The sequence below is a fragment of the Triturus cristatus genome, chromosome 2_1 (assembly GCF_964204655.1).
Source record: "Triturus cristatus chromosome 2_1, aTriCri1.1, whole genome shotgun sequence".
Classification (NCBI taxonomy): Eukaryota; Metazoa; Chordata; class Amphibia; order Caudata; family Salamandridae; genus Triturus; species Triturus cristatus.
This window is the reverse complement of record NC_140581.1, coordinates 971563939-971591059: the sequence shown is the minus strand read 5'-3', so window position 1 is coordinate 971591059 and position 27121 is coordinate 971563939. Positions and strand designations below refer to the sequence as shown.

The following is a 27121-nucleotide window of genomic DNA, read 5'->3' as shown; positions in this document are numbered from 1 at the left end:
ACAAATCAGCCCCGGAACCAGTAAACATCTTCGATGAGGGTCCCGATGTCCCGGAAGAGGATTCCGAGGAACTTCAAATCATCTCAGAAGCAGACGACTCAAGACGACCCCATTACTCTGGGGCAACGCGTGAGTACCACTGCCCCTGCCCCAACGCCTCCAAAACCAAAGGCATTGGTCAAGACTTCGCCAGCTGGCCTCAGTCGAGACTGAAAACATCCTTCAGAAGCCCCGCCTCTGGGCTCGGCTCCGAAGAAACATAAGCCTTCCGGTGGCTCGGGCCCGAGTAAGCCACATGTCACTGTACCCCTGGCACCTTCAGCACCGAAGATCGGCACTGAAAACATCGAGGCCCATAGATAAACCAGCACCGAAAGTTCCCAAGTCGAAAGATTCAACTTCGGCACCGAGACCTTCATCGGCCCCGAAACCACTGGCTAAGGACTATAATACACCTCCTAAAGCCAAAGACTCTACTGATCAACCAACACCTCGATCGGAACCGAAAAAATCGGTGCCAAAATCTGTTCCTGAAGAACAAGAACTTTTCCATCCAGATCCAACACAAAAAAGGATCTATGTTAATCCAAAGACTGGACATGTCAATGCAGTGCCATGTAAGAAACGGAAACTGCCCCAGTTCCTATATAAAAAAGTAGGACTCAGCAACATCACCTATTCCTCCTTCCTCTCCCATACGACCTTCTACCCCACCCTCTCTGCCTACACCACCCTTACCTCTACCATCTCCATCACATACACCACCTCCACAGGATGATGATGATGACCTAGGGGGAGGGGTTGACCCTTATAATACTAATGATCCGTTCACGGATCCAGATACCGCACCATTGGATGATTGGGCATACCCTCTACCAGATATACCTGACCCTACACCATATCCCTCCAAACCATCACCTCCAGATGACCACCTGGGGTTTGGACAACTAGTAAACAGAGCAGCACTTTACCATGGCGTCACCATGCACTCTGATGCACCCGAAGAAGACTTCCTCGTAGACACTTTTGAACAGTCTCAGAAGTCGGTACAAATTTTACCTATGCTTAAAGGGGTGATTAAACACGCCACAGAAGTATTTAAAGACCCCGTCCGTGCCAGGGTGCTTAACCCAAGAATTGAGAAAAAATATAGACCTGCCCCAGAAGATCCTTGTTACATCAAAGGACAGCTCCCTCTGGATTCTTAGGTCGTTTCCAACGCAAGGAAACGCGCCAACTCCCAAACCACGGGAGATACACCACCCTCTGACAAAGAATCCAAACTATAAGAAGCCTCGGACAAACGAGTAGCAGCACAAGCTGCTAATCATTGGCGTATTGCCAACACCCAAGACCTATTGGCACGCTACGATAGGGCTCACTACTATCAGTTGGAGAATCTGCTACAACACCTGCCAGACCAATACAAGACCCAGGCAAATGACCTTACACAAGAGGGAAAACTTATCTCAAATGCGTCAATTAAATGTGCACTTGACGCCGCAGACACCGCCTCTCGAGCACTAAACAGAAGTGTACTCCTTAGACGCCATGCCTGGCTACGCATTTCAGGCTTTAAGCCAGAAGTGCAAAGTACCATACTTAGCCAACATTTTAACCAAGAACAGCTGTTTGGGCCAGCAGTTGACACTGCACTTGAAAAAAATGAAAAAAGACACCGAGAATGCTAAGTCCATGGGAGCATTGCAGTCACCACAACCACACGGCTCCTTTCGTCGCTCCTTCTACAGAGGAGCCTCCAAGAATATGGGAGCAGACACCTCCTCTACGTTCAAAACCTCTACACAAACATCTCCTAGTAGAGGATATTTTAGAGGAGGATATAGAGGAAACAACAACAAGGGACGAGTTTGAGGCAATACCAACACTCGACCTCCCCGCCACAAAACAGTGACTTTCCTCCACTCCCCCGAGACCATTCCACTCAAGTCGGGGGAAGACTCAAACAGTTCCTTCCTGTCTGGAACTCCATCACAACAGACAAGTGGGTAAGACAAATTATCCAGTATGGTTACTGCCTGGAACTGACCACTACCCCTCCACACATACCACCCAAGCAGCGTTCCATGTCACCAGACCATCTTACACTCCTCAAACAAGAAGTTCTCTCATTGCTTCAAAAACACGCAATAGAACCAGATCCCTTACAACATCAGGGTACAGGGGTATACTCACTGTACTTCCTAATCCCCAAAAAGGACGAGACTCTAAGACCAATACTCGACCTCAGACTCCTAAATCTGTACATAAACTCAGATCATTTCCATATGATCACTCTTCAACAAGTGCTCCCACTACTACAACAAGGCGATTTCCTTGCCGCACTAGATCTCAAGGACGCTTAGGTTCGAGGCATATGAGCTGTAGATCACACACTTAGGATAGTAGATCGCCATCTGGTGTTGGGCTCGGATGCTTGCAGGTTGTTGTTGTCTTCGGAAGAAGTCTTTGGTCACGAGATAGGTGACTCCTCCCTTGGACGACAGTGCGCGTGGGCATCAACTCCATCCTCAGATTGTTTTTTTCCGCCATTGGGTTCGGATGCAACTTTTCCGCTCCGGTTGGAAATATCAATTCCAAGCGAAAAACTTTACAACAAAACATCGAAACACCTTCATCCTCAACATCGACTACATCAGCTCGATTCCGGACGTCGACGCGGCCCGCTGGACCTATCCACGCCGTGAGGCCTATGGCTCATGGAAAGGACTCAGTTAAAAAAATGCCCCCAGTGTGGAGCAAAATTTCCGCACAGTGACCACCACAAAGTCTGCAACCTGTGCCTATCACCGGAACACGACGAGTCCAGCTGTCCAGCCTGCGCAGCATTTCGATCCAAAAAGACCATTCGGGATTGAAGGGCTCGACGCCACATCATGGCACAGAGACCAGCTCCGGAACCAGAGGACATCTTTGATGAAGGCCCAGATATCCCGGAAGAAGATTCCGAAGATCTGCAAATAATTTCCGACTCAGACGACCCCATCACTCCTGGGCAACGTGTGAGTACCACTGCCCCTGCCTCAACCTTGGTCAAGACTTCGCCTGCTGGCCCCAGTCGAGACCGAAAACATCCTTCAGAAGCCCCGCCTACGGGCTCGGCTCCGAAGAAACATAAGCCTTCCGGTAGCTCGGGACCGAGCAAACCGCATGTAATTGTCCAATCGGCACCGAAGACAAAAGACTGCTTGGCACCGAAATCGGCTCCGAAGCCCTCTGCACCGAAACCACCAAGGCCAATAGAGACACCGGCACCGAAGGTTCCCAAGCCCACAGAAACCACTTCGGCTCCAAAAACCACATCGGCACCGAAACCATCGTCGGTACCGAAAACACCGGCTAAGGTCTCATACGCCTCCTAAAGCCAAACTGTGAGAAAGTGCCATCTTTCTTGCATGGTATGCCCCCACTTTTTGCTGAATGTACTTTGACTGAGTGTGCCCTGGACTCCTGCCAATCAGGTGCCCAGGGCCTATGTTACTTCCCTAAAACAAACCCAAATTGGCAAACCCTGGCCACATGTCAGCCCCTGGTAAATGGTACCCTAAGTACCCAGGGCTTTGTGACCAAGGAAGGCCTCTTAAGAGCTGCAGCCCTCCTTGTGCCACCCTTAGATGCCCTGTACCCTTAGACACACACACTGCCTTTGCAGGCTGAGTGTTTGGGTGCAAGACAAAAACAGTCGACATGGCACACATGCCTGTGTGCCATGCCCATCACCTACACTGCCATGGCATACATCAGTCACCTCTCTAGCTCGGTGCCTTATGCCAATGGTATGGGCACAGGAGCAGGAGCCCTGTGCCCCTACAGTGCCCAGGTCCATTCCTGAGCCCTGTAAGTGCAGTGCTGCCATTTAAGAGTACATGGTGCTGAGAGCTCGTCAAACATGAGCTCCACAGCACCATAATGGCAACACTAAAGACTGAGAAGTTTGGTATCAAACTTCTCAGCACATTAAACCCACACTGATGCCAGTGTGGGATTTAATGTACCCAGCACCCCAGAGGACATCTACAAATCCACGTCTGCTCTGAGGCTGCCACCTAGCAGACATGTTGCTGGACCCCTGGGTAGGAGAGCCCCTGCTCTCCTGGTCCTGCAACAATACACATCCTGGGCGAGGTGCTAAATCTCCTCCCCCAGGATGGGCAGGGGGAAGCTTCAAAGGCATGCCGCCTCTGTGAGCTTCCCCAGGACCCCTGCAACCCCCCACTCTGGCGGGAAGCTTTGGCCGGAAACCCCAAATAAGGACAGGGGATGTGCCAGCCTGCCAACCCCACCCCTCAGGTGGGGGAGGCGAGGTGAAGCACATCTCCGGGCTCTCGCCATCTTGATGATGGGGAGCCCTATGTGAGAAAGTGGCTCTGTATATACTGTTCCCTAATAGGTACAGGGTGTACAGAGTCCACAGTCCCCCAGGGTTTGACAGAGGTTAAAGTTAGATATAACCTTACTCTCTAAAGTGGTAGCTTGGTCCAGCAGTAAGGCAGTACCAGAGTGTGAGAAAGTGGCTCTGTATATACTGTTCCCTAATAGGTACAGGGTGTACAGAGTCCACAGTCCCCAGAGGCTGATAGAGGTCAAAGTTAGGTATGACCTTACTCTCAAAAGTGGTAGCTTGGTCGAGCAGTAAGGCAGTACCAGAGGACAGTGTAAAGCATTTATTGTACACACTCAGTCAGCAAATGGTTTCACACACTCAATAACTGAACTCTAGGCCAATGATTTGTATATATAAAATATATGCTTGTTTTATTTTTAGAACCACAAAGGGGGTAAAAATATACTTTCTCAGAATGAGAGGTTGAATATAAATACTTTTGTTTCAAGCAATAAATTTGTGTAAACAGTCACCGTTGGTTGCAATAAACAATCCTATTTCCTAAACATAACAATGCATTGAGCTCAATGGTAAATTCAGGTTATTTGTAATAAATTACTTTTCAGATTACTTTTGGAATTCCAGGTCTGGGTCCTAGAACCAGCCTGGGGTCAGTATTCAGAATCAAGTGATGAAAGTCGACTTAATAACTGTAATGATTTTTAAATAATATTTAGCTATTTCAAAAGTTAGCACTTAGAAAATATTTCACAGAAAACATTCAATGGATCTCTATGGCAAGAAATTCAAATTGCAGGTAGAGTACTTTATCGTTACTTTAGTAATCCAGGACTGGGTGCCTAGACCCAGGACTGGGGTCCTTATCAAAAACAGGTAAGTAATTTTGTTTGCAGAAATGGTACGATTTTAAAAGAATATTTCAAATTTGCAAAAATAGACACTTAGAAGAAATTTCACAGAAAAGCAGACAATGGTTTCCTATGGGAGAAAAATGAGTTAGAGGTAAGTATAGTTGTGAGTACTTTTCAGGGTCAGGGCTGGGCACCAAGATCCAGCACTGGGAGCTCCCCCAGGAACAGGTGAGTAAATTCGTTTTTGTCACTTGGCTGATTTTTGGTGAATTTTTACAGTTTTGAAAAGTTCACACTTAGAAGATTTTTGAAGAAAAAGCCAGTCAATGTTACCCTATGAGGAAAATGAAGTTAGCGGTTTAAGGGTAAGTACTCGACTGGCAGAGTTGAAATTCCGGGCATAGACTCAGGGGTCCCCCAGTGTCAGGTAGGTACAGTTGGTTCACCCTCAGCGGTTTCAGGACGGCCGGGTGCAGAGTGAGTTAGGCCCAATGTTATCCTATGAGGGATAGGGGGGCCTTAGTTGGTGGCTGCTGTCTGGCAAGCCACGCGTCTGTGGGAGCTGGGCTCCTGGTCACTTACTCAGGGCAAGTGGGGAAGTAAGTTAGTGTAGAGAGTGCACTGCCAGGGCCACTCGGGCGGCTGGGTGCAGGGTGCTTTTGAGCCTTCGGGCGCTCAATGGAAATCAATGGGAATGTTCCGGTTTGGAAAAAGGCTGCAGGCTCGGGGACGAGGATGTTTCCGGTGCCACCACCACTTCGAGGGGTAAGTTGGGTAGTTGTAGGTTAGGTGGGTACCCCGGGATTGGGCACAGGGGGCCGCAGGGCGCCGGGTGCAGGGGTGCCTTTTGACGTCGGGAATCTTACCCTCTGGTTGATCGCGGCTGGGGTGGCACTCGGTTCTGAGGCTGCAGGCTTCGTCCAGGATGTCGAGGGGGGTCCTTGGGTGCCGGACTCGGGGTCACAGTCGCCGTGGGGTCGTCCTCAGGGTCTTTGTCCACTCCGGCACTGGCCAGGCTTGGCTGGTGCAGAGTGTGTTGGGTCCGCGGTTCCGGGCTGCTGCCAGGAGTTAGGAATAGGTTTCTCGAGTAGAGCCTCTACTCATGGGAGTCCCAGGGAATCAGAGGTCAAAGGTAGCCAGGTCCTCCGGGGTTTTTGAGGTTGCTGGCCACAAGAGATGCCGCGCTGGAGCAGGTTCGAGGGTCGACAGGCCGGTAGGGCTGGGGCCAAAGCAGTTGGTGTCTTCCTCTTTTTAGCAGCTGCAGGGCAGGTCTTTTTTCTTCTTGCTCTTCTTGTAGGTTTCTATCTGGAATCTGGGGAAGGAAGGTTCAGGGGGCCCCTAAATACTAGATTTAGGGGCGTTACAGGTAGGTGAAGGCCAGGGACCAATGGGTCCTTGTCCTGGGGTGGGTACACCCCCTATCCTGCCTCTCTCCTGTGGGAGGAGGGCAGTAGCCTAATCCTGATAGGGTAGGGCCTCCCATCTTCAAGATGGCGAGAGCCCGGAGATGTGCTTCACCTCGCCTCCCCCACCTGAGGGGTGGGGTGGGCAGGCTGGCACATCCCCTGTCCTTGTATGGGGTTTCCGGCCAAGCTTCCTGCCAGAGTGGGGGGTTGCAGTGGCCTGGGGAAACTCCAACTGGCGGCATGCCTTTGAAGCTTCCCTTTGCTCATCCTGGGGGAGGAGATTTCTCACCTCACCCAGGATGTGCATTGTTGCAGGCCCGGGAGAGCAGGGGCTCTCCCACCCAGGGGTCCAGCAACGTGTCTGCTGTGTGGCAGCCTGGGCAGCCTCAGAGCAGACGTGGATTGTAGGTTAGCTGTAAGGGGGCATCTCTAAGATGCCCTCTGGGGTGCTTAGTACATTAAATCCCACACTGGCATCAGTGTGGGTTTAATGTGCTGAGAAGTTTGATACCAAACTTCCCAGTCTTCAGTGTTGCCATTATGGTGCTGTGGAGTTCGTGTTTGACGAGCTCTCAGCACCATGTACTTGTAAAAGGCAGCACTGTACTTACAGTGCCCAGGAATGGACCTGGGTACTGTAGGGGCACAGGGCTCCTGCTCCTGTGCCCACACCATAGGCATAAGGCACCCAGCCAGAGGGGTGGCTGACATATGCCTTGGCAGTATAGGTAATGGGCATGGCACACAGAGATGTGTGCCATGTCGACTCTTTGTTTTGTCCTGCACCCAGACACTCAGCCTGCAAAGGCAGTGTGTGTGTGTAAGGGTACAGGGCCTCTAAGGGTGGCACAAGGAGTGCTGCAGCCCTTAGAGGCCTTCCCTGGTCACAAGGCCCTGGGTACCTAGGGTACCATTTACCAGGGGCTGACATGTGGCCAGGGTTTGCCAATTGGGAGTTTGTGTGTTTAAAGGAAGGAACATAGGCCCTGGGCACCTGATTGGCAGGAGCCCAGGGCACAACAAGGAAAAGTGCATCAGCTATTAGGCAAAAAAAAGGGGGGGGTTACTGCAACAGAAACCCACTTTCTCACACAGAGGACAGTGTAAAGCATTTGTTGTACACACTCAGTCAGCAAATAGTTCCACACACTCAATAACTGAACTCTAGGCCAATGGTTTGTATATAAAAAAATATATGCTTGTTTTATTTTAGAACCAACACTTGGAATTAAAATATACTTTCTCGACAGGAGATGTTTCATAAAAATACTTTTGTATATGCAATAGACTTTTTAGTAAACAGTTACAAGTAGTTGCAGTAGGCAACTCCATTTCTAAACACAATACATTGAGCTCAATGATAAATTCAAGTTATATGTAACAGATTACTTTTTAGATTACTTTTGTAATTCCAAGACTGGATCCTAGATTCAGTCCTGGGTCAGTTCTCAGAATCAGTTGATGAAAGTCGACTTTGGTACTGTAATGATTTTAACTAATATTTAGCTATTTTAAAAGTTAACACTTAGAAAATATTTCAGCGCAAAACAATCAATGATTCCCTATGGAAGAAAATTCAGGTTACAGGTACAGTATGTTCTCGTTACTTTTGTAATCCAGTACTGGGTGCCTAGACTCAGTACTGGGACGTTTATCCAAAACAGGTAAGTAATTACGTTTTCAGATATTATACGATTTTTGAAGAATATTTAAAGATTGCAGAAATCGACACTTAGAAGAAATTTCACAGAAAAACAGTCAATGGTTTCCTATGGAAGAAAATTGAGTTAAGGGTAAGTACAGTTGTAAGTATTTTTCAGAGTCAGTGCTGGGCACCAAGATCCAGCACTGGAAGCTCACCTAAGAGCAGGTGAGTAAATTCGTTTTTGTCACTCGGCTGATTTTTGGTGAATATTTTAAGATTTGAAAAGTCCACACTTAAAAGAAATTTCAGGAAAAAGCCAGTCAATGTTACCCTATGAGGAAAATGGAGTTTGCGGTTTAAGTGTAAGTACTCGACTGGCAGAGTTGAGGTTCTGGGCACAGACTCCGGGGTCTCCCAGGGTCAGGTAGGTACAGTTGGTTCACCCTCAGCAGCTCTAGGGAGGCCGGGTGCAGAGAGAGTTAGGCCCAATGTTATCCTATGAGGGATAGGGGGGCCTTGTTTGGTGGCTGCTGACTGGCAAGCCACGCGGCTGTGGGAGCTGGGCTCCTGGTCACTTACTCAGGGCAAGTGGGGAAGTAGGTAGGTGTAGAGTTTTCACTGCCAGGGCCACTCGGGCGGCTGGGTGCAGAGGGCTTTTGAGCCTTTGGGCGCTCAATGGATTTCAATGGGAAATGTCCAGTTTAGAAAAAGACTGCATGCTCGGGGACGAGGACTCTTCAGGTGCCACCACCACTTCGAGAGGTAAGTTGGGTAGTTGGAGGATAGGTAGGAACCCCGGGATTGGGCACAGGGGGCCGTGGGGCGCCGTGTGCAGGGGTGCCTTTTGGTGTCGGGAAATCTTACCCTCTGTTTATCGCGGTTGGGGGGGGCACCTTGTTCTGAGGCTGCAGGCTTCTTCAGGAGTGTCGAGGGAGGTCCTTGGGTGCCGGACTCGGGGTCACAGTCGCCGTGGGGTCGTCGTCAGTGTCTTTGTTCACTCCGGCACTGGCCAGGCTCGGCTGGTGCAGAGTGTGCTGGGTTCGCGGTTCCCGGCTGCTGCCAGGGGTTAGAGATAGGTTTCGAGTAGAGCCTCTACTCTTGGGAGTCCCAGGGGCTTAGAGCCAAAAGGTAGCCAGGTCCTCCGGGGTTGGTGAGGTTGCTAGCCACAAGAGATGCCGGGCTGGAGCAGGTTCGAGGGTCGACAGGCCGGTAGGGCTGGGGACAAAGCAGTTGGTGTCTTCCTCTTTTCAGCAGCTGCAGGGCAGGTCTTCTTTCTTCTTGCTCTTCGTAGTTTTGAATCTGGAATCTGGGGAAGGAAGGTTCAGGGAGCCCCTAAATACTAGATTTAGGGGCGTTACAGGTAGGTGAAGGGCAGGGACCAATGGGTCCCAGTCCTGGGGTGGGTACACCCCTATCCTGCCTCTCTCCTGTGGGAGGGGGGCAGTAGCCTAGTCCTGATAGTGTAGGGCTCCCCATCTTCAAGATGGCGAGAGCCCGGAGATGTGCTTCACCTCGCCTCCCCCACCTGAGGGGTGGGGTTGGCAGGCTGGCACATCCCCTGTCCTTATTTGGGGTTTCCGGCCAAAGCTTCCCGCCAGAGTGGGGGGTTGCAGGGGCCTGGGGAAGCTCACAGAGGCGGCATGCCTTTGAAGCTTCTCCCTGCCCATCCTGGAGGAGGAGATTTAGCACCTCGCCCAGGATGTGCATTGTTGCAGGACCAGGAGAGCAGGGGCTCTTCTACCCAGGGGTCCAGCAACATGTCTACTGGGTGGCAGCCTAGGCAGCCTCAGAGCAGACGTGGATTTGTAGGTTAGGTTTAAGGGGGCACCTCTAAGATGCCCTCTGGGGTGCTGGGTACATTAAATCCCACACTGGCATTAGTGTGGGTTTAATGTGCTGAGAAGTTTGATACCAAACTTCTCAATCTTTAGTGTTGCCATTATGGTGCTGTGGAGCTCATGTTTGACGAGCTCTCAGCACCATGTACTCTTAAATGGCAGCACTGCACTTACAGGGCTCAGGAATGGACCTGGGCACTGTAGGGGCACAGGGCTCCTGCTCCTGTGCCCACACCATTGGCATAAGGCACTGAGCTAGAGGGGTGACTGATGTATGCTATGGCAGTGTAGGTGATGGGCATGGCACACAGGGATTTGTGCCATGTCGACTTTGTTTTTGTCTTGCACCCAAACACTCAGCCTGCAAAGGCAGTGTGTGTGTAAGGGTACAGGGCCTCTGAGGGTGGCACAAGGAGTGCTGCAGCTCTTAGAGGCCTTCCGTGGTCACAAAGCCCTGGGTACTTAGGGTACCATTTACCTGGGGCTGACGTGGCCAGGGTTTGCCAATTTGGGTTTGGTTTGTTTTAAGGAAGGAACATAGGCCCTGGGCACCTGATTGGCAGGAGTCCAGGGCACACTCAGTCAAAGTACATTCAGCAATTCAGCAAAAAGTGGGGGCATACCATGCAAGAAAGATGGCACTTTCTCACACATACCATGCAAGAAAGATGGCACTTTCTCACACACCTACATCCAGGTTCTGGTTGATTGCTGTAGTTCTCTAACTCAGGATATAAATTGCATTGGTGTCACTGCAACATTAGAAAATTTTAGTCTCAAAAACCCCGTTTTCAAATATCATAACACTCTCGCAGATTGATTGACTCATTCCTACACCGCCCAGTGCAGCAATGAATATCCTTAGTACGGTTCATACGACCCCTATAGTCCCTTATCTACATTCTGAGGGTTTTCCGGCTGAGCAAGAGCGCAGGAGTTGTTTTGTATTAGAGCCTGAACAATCCAACTTATCATTGGCAGCAAATATTTGCACTCCGGTTAGTGTCCCAGCAAGAATATCTGACAGCAGAGATGTGCCCATGTTGCAAGCTTTACCCTCTCCCCAGGTCAGTGCAGAGTTAGTTAATGGGGATAGTTTGAACATCCTCTCATGGAACCTGGCAGGTATAAGTAGAAAGTGTAGCTGCCCGTATTGGTTGAATCTGGTTTCTCTCCAGGAAATGTGCTTATTTCAGGAAACCTAGTGCCAGATTCCTATACATATTCTTGAGTTTAAGTCCTTTTTCAAACCAGCAGTACCTGCCAAAGCAAGACTGGCATCAGGGAGGCTACTTTTGGTAAATCACACCCTCAATTGTGAAATGAAAGAGCTGGTTACTAATAATCCAGACATTTTGAGGATTAGGCTTGCAAATGGGAATGGAAAAACTGTTGATATGTATAACGTATATGCTAGGAGCACCAGAGGTGGTAGTTCGCTGACCCTACTTGTCTTGGATAATCTATTGGGAGACAGGCATGCCAGCTACCCGCTGATAATTGGTGCCGATTTCAATGTTACATTTGAACCCCTTGATTATGTTGAGTCCTTTGATATGTCCGAAGAGGATAAAGTTTGGAGGGCACCTCTGCTGAAATTACCTCCAATCAAAAAATGGTAACATGCTGCCCTCCAATTGAACGCAATATCCCTAGAATACAGGCTAAGGGCCACCAATGGTCGAACTAATTCTGACAGAAGTGGTGGAATTACCTTTATAAGAACAAATGGGTCAAGTCGGATTGACTATATGCTAGTTGACCTGACCCTGTGGCCCTAGTACAAGACATGTTTATACATTAGGCCTGTGACAGCGACCATAACTCCCTACACCTATCCATTAGTCATCTATGGGGGAGAAATCGGCAGGATTTCACTGCCCCACTATGCACAAGGGAGTTAAGTGCCACTAATGATAAGCGTTGGCTTAAATGGCCCATGGTTTGGGCAGATGAATCTAGAATGCAAAAGATTAATGAAGCTCTAGTTGAACATTTAGTGACAATAGAATCAGCAAGCAGCGATCCACACACTATGAATACCTGTAGTGTCCTCCATAGAGCTTTTTTTTACAGCAACTGGCCACCTTTTTCTATATCCCTTCTAAAAAGATTAGATCCTCGTGGGGAACTCGCTATGGAGTAAATCCTTGGTACAATAAAGACGGTGGGTCAGCGAGAGCGAGATTGACCACAGCAATTAACAAAAGGTACCAAGTAAGCATCCGTGATTGCAGAACGGTCTACAGACAGGCACAGGGTAAAGCTAAAAAACAATGGGATGAAGGGAGATGGGAAGAGCTAGAGGAGGCTATTGGACATCCTGATCCTTGACAATTCTGGTTGTTAGTGGCTAAAACAAACTTTGACCGCTCCCCTCCCCTGGCTAACAACATCCCATCAATAGAATGGTACGATCATTTCAGTGAGCGAAAGCTATCGGTAGTATTACCTATGGAATATAGGATACCCCCAACTTGGATGCCCAACGAAGTATCATTGTATTTACTAGAAAAGCGATTGAGTTCCTTAGAAGCCACTATACCTGCCAAAGCTTCAGGCTCAGATGGCATCCCAGGCGACCTCTTTCGCGCCGACAGGGCGAACTGGGCAATGTATTTCATGAACTTGGCCAATGATATTGTCGGAGGAGGAAGGATTCCGGACTCGTGGAAGGGGGCTGAAGTGATCCCAAATTTTAAAAAAGGGGACCGGTCTAACCCTGCCAACTACTGCCCAATTAGCTTGATAGATTGCGCCCAAAAGGTCTTCAGTAGCTTGCTCTTAACTAAAATCCAAACCTGGATGGATGAGAAGAACATCCTCTCTCCACTACAGGCAGGCTTTCGATGGAAGACCAGTACTATTGATCAGGCCTTTCGCCTTCTCTTGCTATATAGGAAGGTGGTTGTGTTGGGCAAAGGCAGTTAATATCTTGCCTTTATAGATCTCAAAACCGCGTTCGACCTAGTCCCCAGAGATCTACTTTGGCAAACCCTCATGAATCTGGGAATGCCCCTTGAAATCTTAGAATCTTTGGTTAGGCTGCATGACGATAATTTTGCACGTGTGAGGTGGGGTAACCAGGGACAACTTACAGACCCAATTAAGATCCGGCGTGGGATACACCTAGGGTGTGTCCTGGCCCCTACCCTTTTTTCCCTCTATGTCAACCAGATTGTTGACCTTTTATGTTCAACTCCGGCTGATGCCCCTTCATTGGCGAACCAGAAAATACCTACCTTGCTGTTCGCTGATGATACTCTTTTGATATCTAAAACTCCTAGGAGTCTCCAAAAGCTTCTGGACCAATTTAAGGCCTTCTGTGATGCGAGGGGCTGCTTTAGACAGGAACAAAAAAATTGGGTGGATAAAATATGTTAATACCTTCCGGGCAGCAATCGGTCTCCCAAATGAGTCTGTTGGCTCCCCCTTCCGGGCAGCAATCGGTCTCCCAAATGAGTCTGTTAGCTCCCCACCACTGTATTCAAAGGACCTAATAAAGCACCATATTGGTTATGGGTAGAGCAGACCACTTACTCGAGGATTCGCCATGGTAGTCTAATCGATGTATTTTTAGATATAAAATCCTCTAAACATCTTGAGAATTTTTTGCTACCATTAAAGTGCCTGGGGACAGGAAACTGCATACGCAGTTTAGGTATGGCTGTTTACCTATTAATGCTTTTACCAATCTTTGGCTAAACAAAAACAGCCAGCCTAAGGGATGCCCGTCTTGCTCGGATCCAAACCAAACTGTGGGACACTTCTTTTTTTGCATGCCCCGCATATGCTAGATCAAGAAGGAATTGGTTGGTTCCATTATGTAGACAGTTAAGGTCTTGTAGCCACCTCGAAGCCTTACGGATCTTAAAATCAGATAAAAGACCATCTTTTGTATGCGCTGTTGCAAAATTTCTTGGCCAGTTTTGGGCCATCAGGCGAAGGCTACTGTCTACTCTTCCTTGTGCTATGGTCTAGCTGCAGTAAAAATTCCATGACTTGAGGGTTTGTTTTAATTTTCAGGATCCTGTATTTAATTTTCCTTTTAAAAGTCTTTTAAACTAATTTTACCATTTTTATTCAAATTTATAAAGGCAAAAGGGTCTCTATGGAAAGTTTCAGAGTGTTAACTGTGGAGATTGTTAGATACTAATGCACTTGCACTTTACTCTTCTTACCTATTTTTACTTGGTTTTAATAGAGACAACATACTGTAAATGTTTCTCTGAGATCATCTTTGTGTCTACATTTTACTATGAGATACTTGACTTTTAGAACCTGGTGTATTAAATGCTCTCATTTGTGATAACTGTATCCTGGGCTTCACTGCCAAGGAAGAATTTGTGTGCATCTTTTGTGGTTTTACAACCGAGATAAAGATTTAAACTGTGTGAAATACCATATTTGTGTCCAAGAAATACATGGGTAATCAACACAATGAAGCCTGCTAATTTCAGTTTTGTGATTTACTTCTCTTCCTTTAAGATGGAAAGACAGTAAATGGAGGGCGAGATTCACAAGACAAGACGCATCAGAATGGCGACAGTAGTGAGGAAAATGAAGACCAGGAATCGAGTAATGCTAAGAAAAGGTAAGGCATCTTTATTATTCAGCTGTCTCTTAAACAATTATGTAGAACTGTTCGTAAAGGTGGGATAAAAAGGAAATGGACAGTAGGGTTGAAAGTTGGCTTCCCAAGAACTTGACAGATTTGGCTGTATGTGAGAAAGTGCCCTCTTTCTTGCATGGTATGCCCCCACTTTTTGCTAAAATGCTGAATGTACTTTGAGTGTACCCTGGACTCCTGCCAACCAGGTGCCCAGGGCCTATGTTCCTTCCTTAAACACACAAACTCCCAATTGGCAAACCCTGGCCACATGTCAGCCCCTAGTAAATGGTACCCAGGGCCTTGTGACCAGGGGAGACCCCTAAGGGCTGCAGCACTCATTGTGCCACCCTTAGGGGCCCTGTACCCTTACACACACACGCTGCCTTTGCAGGCTGAGTGTCTGGGTGCAGGACAAAATGAAGAGTCGACATGGCACACATCCCTGTGTGCCATGCCCACCACCCACACTGCCAAGACATATGTCCGTCACCACTCTGGCTGGGTGCCTTATGCCCATGTTGCGGGCACAGGAGCAGGAGCCCTGTGCCCCTACAGTACCCAGGTCCATTCCCGGGCACTGTAAGTGCAGTGCTGCCATTTAAGAGTACATGGTGCTGAGAGCTCGTCAAACACGAGCTCCACAGCACCATAATGGCAACACTAAAGACTGGGAAGTTTGGTATCAAACTTCTCAGCACATTAAACCCACACTGATGCCAGTGTGAGATTTAATGTACCAAGCACCCCAGAGGGCATCTTAGAGATGCCCTTCTACAACTAACCTTCAATCCACGTCTGCTCTGAGGCTGACCAGGCTGCCACACAGCAGACACGTTGCTGGACCCCTGGGTGGGAGAGCCCCTGCTCTCCCGGGCCTGCAACAATGCACATCCTGGGTGAGGTGATAGATCTCCTCCCTCAGGATGAGCAAAGGGAAGCTTCAAAGGCCTGCCGCCTCTGTGAGCTTCTCCAGGCCACTTGCAACCCCCACTCTGGCGGGAAGCTTGGCCGGAAACCCCATACAAGGACAGGGGATGTGCCAGCCTGCCCACCCCACCCCTCAGGTGGGGGAGGCGAGGTGAAGCACATCTCCGGGTTCTCGCCATCTTGAAGATGGGAGGCCCACCCCATCAGGATTAGGCTACTGCCCCCTCCCACAGGAGAGTGGGAGAATAGGGGTGTACCCTCCCCAGGACAGGGACCCATTGGTCCCTGCCCTTCACCTACCTGTAACGCCCCTAAATCTAGTATTTAGGGGCACCCTGATCCTTCCTTCCCCAGATTCCAGAGTCCGAAACTACAAGAAGAGCAAGAAGAAAAGAAGACCTGCCCTGCAGCTGCTAAAAAGAGGAAGACACCAACTGCTTTGGCCAAAGCCCTACCGGCCTGTCGACCCTCGAACCTGCTCCTGCTACTTCCCGGCACCTCTTGTGGCCAGCAACCTCACAAACCCCGGAGGACCTGGCTACCTTTTGACTCTAAGCACCTGGGACTCCCATGAGTAAAGGCTCTACTCAAAATAAGCTTCTAATCCCTGGCATCAGCCCGGAACCGCGAACCCTGCACACTCTGCACCCGCCTGGCCTGTGCTGGAGTGAACAAAGACCACGAGGACGACCCCCTGGCGACTGTGACCCCGAGTCCGGCACCCAATGACTTCCCTCGACGCTCCTGACAACGCCTGCAGCCTCAGAACCAGGTACCCCCCTAACTGCGATCAACAGAGGGTAAGATTTCCCGACACCAAAAGGCACCCCGGCGCCCTGCGGCCCCCTGTGCCCAACTCCTGGGTACCTACCTATCCTCCAACTACCCAACTTACCTCTCGAAGTGGTGGTGGCACCTGAAGAATCTTCGTCCCTGAGCTTGCAGTCTTTTTCCAAACCGGAGCTTTCCCATTGAACTCAATTGAGCGCCCTAAAGCTCAAAAGCACCCTGCACCCAGCCGCCCGTGTGGCCCTGGCAGTGTAACCTCTACACCTATATACTTCCCCATTTGCCCTGAGCAAGTGACCAGGAGCCAAGCTTCCACAGCCGCGTGGCCTGCTAGTCAGCAGCCACCAGCCAAGGCCCCCCCCCTGCCTCCCATAGGATACGGGAGTGTAGGGTGTACAGAGTCCACAGTCCCCACAGGTTTGGCAGAGGCTAAAGTTAAATATAACCTTACTCTCAAAAGTGGTAGCTTGGTCGAGCAGTAAGGTAGTATCAGAGGACAGTGTTAAGCATTTGTTGCACACACTCAGTCAGCAAATGGTCTCACACACTCAATAACTGAACTCTAGGCCAATTGTTTATATATAAAAAGAAATATGCTTGTTTTATTTTATTTATTTTTTTATTTTATCTAGATTCTCTGGTAGTACCCACAGCACGTAAAAGGGCCAACTCCCAAGCGTCAGACGAAGCACCACCACCTGACAGAGTCTAAACTCTTGGACGCATCAGGCAAGCGTACTGCATCCCAAGCTGCCAACATATGGCGTATCGCTAATACACAAGCGCTACTAGCCAGGTATGACAGGGCCCATTATGACGAATTAGAAGCCATAAATCAGTTGACTGGGGGTGAGTGCTTGCAATGTTCAACACTCCGTCCATCATTTCCTTTGGTTTTTGCTTTGTTCGCCATAAGTTGGCTCAGACGTGAGTCCCTTGCTCACTTTGCCACTGGATTCAAGCAAGCCTGGCTGAAGACAGCTGAAATGCCAGAAACCGGTCCTAGGAAGCTTGTTTCCGGTCCAGGAAAGACATGGCTTGGCAGTTTGGGCTGGACTGTTCCCATGAGGCACAGGGTCAGACTGATTTGCATATGGCCATGTCTGAACTGGGGTGGCAGAGTGGGCTAACGAACGGTGATGGATTAAACCCAGATCAGTTGACTGGGGGTGAGTGCTTGCAATGTTAAACACTCCGTCCATCATTTCCTTTGGTTTTTGCTTTGTTTTATTTTAGAACCAACAATAAGTATTAAAATGTTCGAGGCATGTGGGCTGCTGAATTCATATCTGTGCATAGATCGCCGCCTAGTGTTGGGTCCGGATGTTTGCACGTTGTTGTCCTGGAAGAGTCTTCGAAGTATCCTGGGATAGGTGACTCCTCCCCTGGACTACAGTGCGCATGGGCATCCTCTCCATCCTCAGATTGTTTTTTTCCGCCATTGGGTTCGGATGTGCTTATCTTGACTCAAGTTAGGAAAAACCTTTTACAGGCCAAAAGGCCGTTAGTTCGCGTCGGTACTGTTCCCGATCGGTATCGATAGTTATTTGTTACTTTACTAACTTCAAGAACAACTTTTTCGCATCATACCCGACCATCGACCCGACATCGACGATGGAATCGAGGACACCATTCAAGCGGTGCCCTGTATGCAATGCGAAATATCCCCATGTCGACGTCCACCCGGTGTGCAACAAATGCCTTTCACCGGATCACGACGAGTCCACATGTATGGCCTGTGCCCGATTCCGATCCAAGAAGACTCTCCGGAATCGACGAGCAGCGAGACTTGAAGCGCAGCAAGCGGCTCCGGCCCCGACCAACATCTTCAGCGCCGAGGACGAAGATGTGGAAGACGTGGAGAACCTACCCTCCAGCCCCGCTTCCGAACACGACTCCGGATCGGAAGACGTCGAAGAACGACTCTTTCACAGAGACGAAGCCGACACCGAGGTAGGAGACTACAATGAGGCCTTAGGGGCCGAAGAGAGTAGCTCCGGTGACGAGCAAGGCCTATCCGTACAGACTGAGGATATCCCAGTGCGTCAGTCTATGGCTCCGGTCGAGGGATCGCCTTCGGGCCTTACCCAAGACCTATCCCGCATTTCTTCGGCCCCGCCCTCTGGCCCGGCCTCGGACATTCAGCGGCAGCCATTACTACCCAAACCGGCTGGTTTCCCTTCATCGAAACCGAAAGCCGTATCGGTTCAGCAGAAACTGAAAGTGACACTGGTCGGATCGAAGCCCACCACACCTTCGACGCCAGCCAAACCCGTCGGCACCGATCGCACCAAACGAGACTTCGGTGCCGAGCTCGCAGCAGCCGACGTCGGCGCCGACACACGGAAAAACACCATCGGTACCGCCAAACCGCCTCGGCTCCCGGCACCGAAACAATCGGCTCCGGCCACAAAGGTCAAAGTGGCTGCTGCGTCTCACACCACTTCGAAAGCAGCACCAAAGGCACAATCATCGACGCCGTCGACAGCTACTACCTCTCCTCGACTCGATGACCCCGTGGCACCGAAGAAGTCCACGCCTGCCTCAACAGAACCGGTCGGCGCCAAGGAACCGTCGGCGTTCCAGGTGCGGCAAGTTTCAGCGTCCTTGCAACGCATCAAAGACAAGGCAGCCCTCCAGGACACGTCAGGCTCCGAGCCAAAAAAGGCTCAAAAAGCTTCTCCGGCACCGGCCAACATCACTTTTGGCCTGCCACCATCCACGGCGCCAAAACTGTTCGAAATCAGAACACATGTCACCCACACCAGGATCACACCTGCAGAACACTCTCCTACGGAGACGTCACCATCACACATCATCGATGCCGAAACTGGCAGAATAATGCTCCACGAGGAGAATAACTTCCGAGCCAGCTTTGGACTCCTACCGGATCCCACTAAAGAAAAAGCTGCCACTGGATTCGGAACCAGTTCTTTACGAACCTCTCCATACCCCTTACCAAGGTCCACAGTCCTTCTCTCCGACACACTCCGAAACCGACGTTTTGGAAGACTACATGGGTGACCACGTCCCCTACCCCGGAGAGATGGACCCTGAAGGCCAACAGGACCCTGACCAAGCTTGGGATGACCCTGTAGACTCGGGCGCACCAATGGATACACAGGACACGCAGCTATATGGCGCAAAAACGTCTCCCACAGAGGACACTGCCGCATTCAACGCCCTCATTGAACGTGCTGCGGCCAATCATGGTGTGCAACTCCACTCTGACACCATCGAGGACGATTTTCTCATGGATAATTTTGCATCCTCAGAAAGGAATATCAAAACTCTACCCATGTTGAAAGGTGTCCTCAAACCAGCAAAGGACATTTTCAAAGAACCCACCAGGGCAAGAGTAATAAACCCCAGGATCGACAAAAAATATAGGTCGGCGCCTAGGGACCCAACCTATATTAGAGGCCAGTTGCCTCTGGATTCCATAGTAGTCGCGAATGCTCGCAAACGGGCGCAGTCGCAGACGACTGGGGATGCTCCTCCCCCGGACAAAGAGTCCAAGGTGCTAGAGACCTCCGGCAAACGGGTTGCAGCCCAAGCAGCTAACATATGACGTATTGCCAATACTCAGGCGCTCCTAGCTCGCTACGATCGCGCACATTATGACACATTAGAAACCTTACTCCAACATCTCCCTGACCAATACAAAGAGGGAGCAGAGATCCTCATCAGAGAGGGACAACTCCTCACAAACGCATCCATTAAGTGTGCACTGGATGCCGCAGATACAGCTGCCAGAGCCATAAACACTAGCGTCATGTTACGACGACACGCCTGGTTACGAATCTCCGGATTCAAACCGGAGGTGCAAAATAACATCCTCAACCAGCCGGTCAACCCCGACTACTTATTCGGACCAGAGGTTGACACCACCCTAGAAAAAATAAAAAAGGACACAGACACTGCAAAGTCCATGGGGGCTCTCCAAACGCAGACCTTTCGGAGTGGCTCCTTTCGTCGCCCCGGCAATAGAGGAGCAGGTAGAGGACAGGGGTCACAGCAAACCTACAACAAGGGCAACACACAAAGTACCTACGATAAAAACACCCGGGGTGGATATCGTGGTTCAAGCACAAAGGGCAGAGGACGCGGATACGGCAATACCAGATCCTCTCCCAAGAACAAACAGTGACGCCCTCTCCCTTCCTCCCGACCACATAACACCTGTCGGGGGAAGGCTACAAAGGTTCCTGTCCACGTGGACCTCCATCACCACGGACAGGTGGGTCAAAGATATTGTCAAACACGGTTACTGCCTAGAATTAACCTCCACTCCACCCACAATACCGCCAAAACACCGTCCTATGTCCTCAGAGCACTTAGCGCTATTACAGCAGGAAGTGCTAAGTATGCTGCAAAAAGGCGCAATAGAGGTCGTACCCGTCCACGAGCAAGGTACGGGGGTGTACTCCCTGTACTTTTTAATACCGAAAAAGGACGGGTCACTCAGACCTATACTAGACCTGAGACCCCTCAACCGCTACATTCTCTCGGAGCATTTCCACATGCTCACCCTGCAACAAGTCCTCCCACTGCTCAAACAGGGAGACTTCCTAGCCACACTAGACCTCAAAGATGCGTATTTCCACATACCCATTCACCCGTCACACAGGAAATATCTCAGGTTCACTATTCAAGGGCAGCACTACCAATTCAAGGTTCTTCCCTTCGGCGTGACAACGGCGCCCAGGGTTTTCACAAAGTGCCTAGCTACTGTGGCTGCACATTTACGGAGGCAACACATTCATGTCTACCCCTACCTGGACGACTGGCTTGTTCAGGCAAAGTCAGCCCAGCAATGTGCCAGCCACATGTCCCGCACCATTCACCTTCTTCACAGTCTGGGGTTCTCACTAAATTACCCAAAATCACATCTCCAACCCGCACACGTACAACAGTACCTAGGTGCGACCATAGACACTCTGGCGGCCACAGCTCAGCCTGAATTTAGTGAGAATCAACAGCATACAAATGCTGATTTCCAAGTTCAAACCAGAGTGTTCATGCAGTTGATAGGCATGATGGCCTCCTGCATTTTCATAGTCCCACACGCGAGACTACATATGCGCCCGCTTCAGGAGTGCTTAGCACGTCAATGGAATCAGGCTCAAGGGCAACTAAAAGACCTAGTGTTAGTGAGCGGTCGGGCATACAACTCTCTGCATTGGTGGAATCCACAAAACCTTTGCAAGGGCCGACCGTTCCAAGAGCCAGTTCCACAAATAATACTGACAGCGGACGCGTCTCTCCAGGGATGGGGAGCTCATGTACTCAACTACACAGTGCAGGGACTATGGACAATACAACAAAAGATGATGCACATCAACCTTCTAGAACTGATGGCAATCTTCCTGGCTATGAAAGCATTCAAAGTACACTTGTGCAACAAAGTCGTGTTGATCCGGACGGACAACATGACCGCCATGTACTACATACAGAAGCAGGGAGGAACACACTCTCCACAGTTGTCTCATCTGGCTCAGAGCATGTGGAAGTGGGCCATTCAGAGGAACATGTTCCTCATGGCGGAACACCTCCCCGGCAAGGACAACCAGATGGCGGATCTGCTCAGCAGACACAGCCACCAGATGCACGAGTGGGAGTTACACCCATCAGTACTCCAACCGTACTTCCAGCAGTGGGGTCATCCAGAGATAGACCTATTCGCCACGAGCGAAAACGCAAAATTCCAAAGCTTTGCCGCCAGGTTCCCACATCCGCAGTCGCAGGGCAATGCTATATGGATGAACTGGTCCGGCAGATTTGCGTACGCTTTTCCCCCAGCACCATTGATACCGCTGGTGGCACGCAAACTCAGACAACACTCACTGACACTCGTCCTGGTTGCTCCAACATGGGCACGCCAGCCATGGTACACCATCTTTCTCGATCTTTCCCTGGTGCCGCATCAAAGGCTGCGGATCAAACCCGCGCATTTGACGCAGAACCATGGAGAGATTCAGCACCCAGATCCGCAACAGCTGAACCTGGCAATCTGGCTCCTGAAGTCCTAGAGTTTGGCTACCTAAACCTGCCACCTGACTGTATGGACATCATTAAGGAGGCCAGGAGACCCACTACCAGAGCTTGCTATGCAGCCAAATGGAAAAGATTCGTCATTTATTGCAATAATAATGACATTAACCCGCTAGACGCATCCATACAAAACATAATTTGTTACCTCTTACACCTATACCGATGCAATCTGGCATACACCTCAATACGTGTCCATTTGACCGCAATATCAGCCTATCTCCAGAACAGGCAGCACCTCTCTTTATTCAGAGTGCCGGCCATAAAAGCATTCTTGGAAGGACTCAAACGAGTAATTCCTCCAAGCCACCCACCAGCTCCAATGTGGAACCTCAACTTGGTCTTCACACGCCTGATGGGTCCAAACTTCGAACCTCTGCACTCATGCGAGATTCAATTCCTCACCTGGAAAGTAGCTTTCCTAGTAGCAATCACTTCTTTAAGGAGAGTTAGTGAACTCCAGGCACTAACCGTTCAAGAGCCATTCATACAGGTTCACGCCAACAGGGTCGTACCACGTACCAACCCCAAATTCATGCCCAAGGTCATATCGCAGTTCCACATGAATCAAACTATTGAACTGCCTGTTTTCTTTCAAAACCCACAAACTGTCGCAGAAAGAGCACTCCATACACTAGATGTAAAGAGAGCCCTCATGTACTATATCGACAGGACTAAAGTCTTTAGGAAAACAAAACAACTTTTCGTTGCCTTTGCCCCACACCACAAAGGTAACGCTATCTCCAAAGCAGGTATAGCCAGATGGATCGTTAAATGTATTCAAATTTACTATCAAAAGGCTAAACGCACATTAACGATTCCCCCACGAGCCCACTCAACACGTAAGTTAGGGGCCTCCATGGCTTTCCTAGGAAACATTCCTTTGCATGATATATGTAGAGCAGCTACCTGGTCCACTACACACACATTTACCAAACACTATTGTGTAGATGTGCAATCAAAACAGCAGGCAGCTGTAGGACAGGCTGTTCTCAAAACTCTTTTTCAGACCGCTGCAGCTGGCACTGGTAGCCGCCGCTAATAGAGGGCACTGCTATTTATTCTATGCACAGATATGAATTCAGCAGCCCACATGCCTCGAACTGAATATGCTACTTACCAGTATGCATCTGTTCTTGGCATGTAGGGCTGCTGACATTCATATCGCCCTCCCTCCTCCCCGGCGCCTGTAGCAGCTGCAGCTCTCAGAATTACTGTAAGCATGGTCATCACTTTCTGTATCTACTCCATCACTGCCACAATGGCGAAAAACAATCTGAGGATGGAGAGGATGCCCATGCGCACTGTAGTCCAGGGGAGGAGTCACCTATCCCAGGATACTTCGAAGACTCTTCCAGGACAACAACGTGCAAACATCCGGACCCAACACTAGGCGGCGATCTATGCACAGATATGAATGTCAGCAGCCCTACATGCCAAGAACAGATGCATACTGGTAAGTAGCATATTCAATACTGTTCGAGGCATATGAGCTGCAAATTACACACTTGTGCATAGATCGCCATCTGGTGTTGGGCACGGATGTTTGCAGTTGTTTTTCCTCTTGGAAAGTCTTTGGAAGTCACGAGGTCGGTGACTCCACCTTTGGATTCGCGCTCCGGTTCTGAACAGCTTCCAGTTCAACGATCGACGTGCAATCCTCACCCCAACTCACGGTATTGTTTCGATCGCGATCTCCCCACTCGACACGCCTCTCATCGGCAAAAACCTTCGATTCCGGTCGTCGACGACGGCCTTCGGGCCTACCCAAGCTCCGGTCCTGGCTAATGGAAAGGACTCCCTTCAAGAAGTGCCCTCGATGTGGGTCCAAGTTCCCCCACACCGATCTCCACGAAGTATGCAATCTCTGCCTCTCCCCTGAACACGAGGCTCGAGATTGTCCGGCGTGCAAGTCCTTCCGTTCCAAGAAAACCATTAGAGACCGAAGGGCTAGAAGAACCATGGCACACACTTCGGCGATTCTGGACGACCTCTTCGAGGAAGGCGTTGACGCTTCAAAAGAACACCACACCGACGAAGGACTCGTCAGCGCCTCCGAAGCCGACGATTCAGATGTGAAGGACATCACTCCGGTACAGAGGGTCGTGAGTACTAATCTACCCAAGATTTACCTACAGGGGACCCCACTCCCACAGGCTCCCAAGACCCATGGGACGATTATAATATCCCTAACGTCCCACAGGATGATCTCTACCCTTCCAGACCTTCCCCACCAGAAGACTCACTGGGGTTCAACCATCTATTACAAAGGGCAGCACACTATCATGGGGTAGATCTCCATACCGACCCCGTGGAGGAGGATTTCCTCCTAGATACGTTTAACACCACATATAGGACTACCTCAATATTGCCTATGCTCAAGGGAGTTATAAAACATGCGCCAGAGGTCTTTAAAGATCCAGTCAGAGCCAGGGTCATTAACCCGCGCATTGAAAAGAAATATAAATCCGCTCCTACAGATCCCTCCTACATCAGAGGGCCAGCACCACTAGATTCTCTGGTAGTATCCACAGCACGTAAAAGGGCCAACTCCCAAGCGTCAGACGAAGCACCACCACCTGACAGAGTCTAAACTCTTGGACGCATCAGGCAAGCGTACTGCATCCCAAGCTGCCAACATATGGCGTATCGCTAATAAACAAGCGCTACTAGCCAGGTATGACAGGGCCCATTATGACAAATTAGAAGTCATAATGCAACATCTCCCTGATAAATACAAACCTAGGGCCAACGAGCTAATTCAGGAGGGCAAAACCATTACTAATACCTCCATACGTTGTGCCCTAGATGCAGCAGACACAGCCTCCAGGGCCATCAATACTAGTGTCCTCCTACGTCGCCATGCCTGGCTAAGGATCTCTGGTTTTAAACCGGAGGTACAGGCCTCCATCCTCAACCATCGCTTTGACCAGGAACATCTGTTTGGCCCAAAAGTGGATGAGGCCCTAGAAAAGATGAAAAAGGACACAGACACGGCAAAGTCCATGGGAGCTCCCAGACGCTCCTTTCGCCGCTCTTCCTTTCGGAACACATCCAGAGGCTACTCCTCCGACACCGCTTCCACTTCATATAAGGCCCCTACCCAATCCACCTTTACAAGGGGCTACCAAAGAGGCAGCTACAGGGGCAACAATAACAAAGGCAGAGGCAAAACAAACACAACCCGCTCTGCCATGACGCCTACCCAATGACTTCCCTCCACTCCCCCCAGACCATCCCACTCCGGTCGGTGGCAGACTCCAAAATTTCCTCCCTGTCTGGGCCACCATCACCTCAGACAAATGGGTAACACAAATAATTCGGTCAGGCTACTGTCTAGAACTAATATCTATCCCCCAAACATTCCACCCAGACAACGCCCAATGTCACAAGAACATCTCGCACTACTAAAGCAGGAGGTAATCTCCCTCCTACAGAAAAGGGCGATAGAACACGTTCCTACCAACCAACTAAATATGGGGGTCTACTCCCTATATTTTCTCATACCAAAAAGGGACGAGACTCTGCGGCCCATGCTAGACCTCAGGCCCCTAAACAAATGCATACACTCGAGCCATTTTCACATGGTAACACTTCAGCAGGTACTATCACTGCTTTCCTAAAACGACTTCCTGACCACTTTAGACCTAAAAGACGCTTATTTCCACATTCCAGTGCACAACGCTCACAGGAAGTTCCTCAGATTCGTAGTGGACGGCCAACACTACCAATTCAAAGTACTCCCATTCGGAGTCACAACAGCACCATGTGTATTCACCAAGTGCCTAGCAGTAGTGGCAGCACACCTCAGGAAACAACACATCCATGTCTTCCCATACCTAGACGACTGGCTAATAAAAGCCAGTTCATACAGCCAGTGTGTACAACACACACATGCCACTATCCAGCTACGTCACCAACTGGGCTTCACAGTAAACCACGCAAAGTCCCATCTAAACCATCCCACATAAAACAATACCTCGGTTCCACCATAGACACCTCAACAGCGCTTGCCTACCCCAATCCTGCTAGGATTAAAAGCATTCAGGCTCTATGCGCAAAATTCATGGCACAACACTCCCTTCCAGCTCGAGTGTTTATGCAACTAATAGGGATGATGGCCTCTTACATCTTTATAGTACCTCACGCAAGACTCCAGATGCGTCCTCTCCAAGAGCGCTTAGTGCGCCAATGGAACCAGGCCCAAGGTCAATTAACAGATCTGGTGTTGGTAGACGGTCGCACCCATCGCTCTCTGCAGTGGTGGACCACGACAAACCTTTCCAAAGGTCGACCGTTCCTAGGTTCATCTAATACATCTCACCGTGCAGGGCACATGGACACCTCAACAAAAGTTACTCCACATCTACCATCTGGAGTTACTAGCGATCTTCTTAGCCCTAAAATCTTTTCAAACGCAGATATCTGAAAGAAACACGTTAGTTAGATTCCTCACCTTAGAATATCCCCAGGCGTCAGACTGGATCCGGAAGATTTTTCGTCAGCAATACCCCTTGCGCGTCGCTAGGCGTCGTCTGCGGCTCCGCGTCCGTCGTCGTGCGCCGGGATGACGTCGTCTGAGTACTTAGACGCCGCCCTCGCGCGCTGACGTCAGTTCTTCTTTTTTCCACGCCAG

At 49.9% G+C, this 27121-nt stretch overlaps 1 protein-coding gene across 5 annotated transcripts in view; it reads left to right on the top strand.

Moving 5' to 3' along the window:
* Positions 1-27121, top strand: part of PSIP1 (PC4 and SRSF1 interacting protein 1) — a 543316-nt gene that overhangs the window by 490303 nt on the left and 25892 nt on the right. For all 5 annotated transcript variants that reach the window (XM_085633866.1, XM_085633873.1, XM_085633883.1 and 2 more), the window contains one exon: positions 14595-14700. In XM_085633866.1, coding sequence (XP_085489992.1) covers positions 14595-14700 — 106 coding nt within the window. The remainder of the gene's footprint in view (positions 1-14594; positions 14701-27121) is intronic.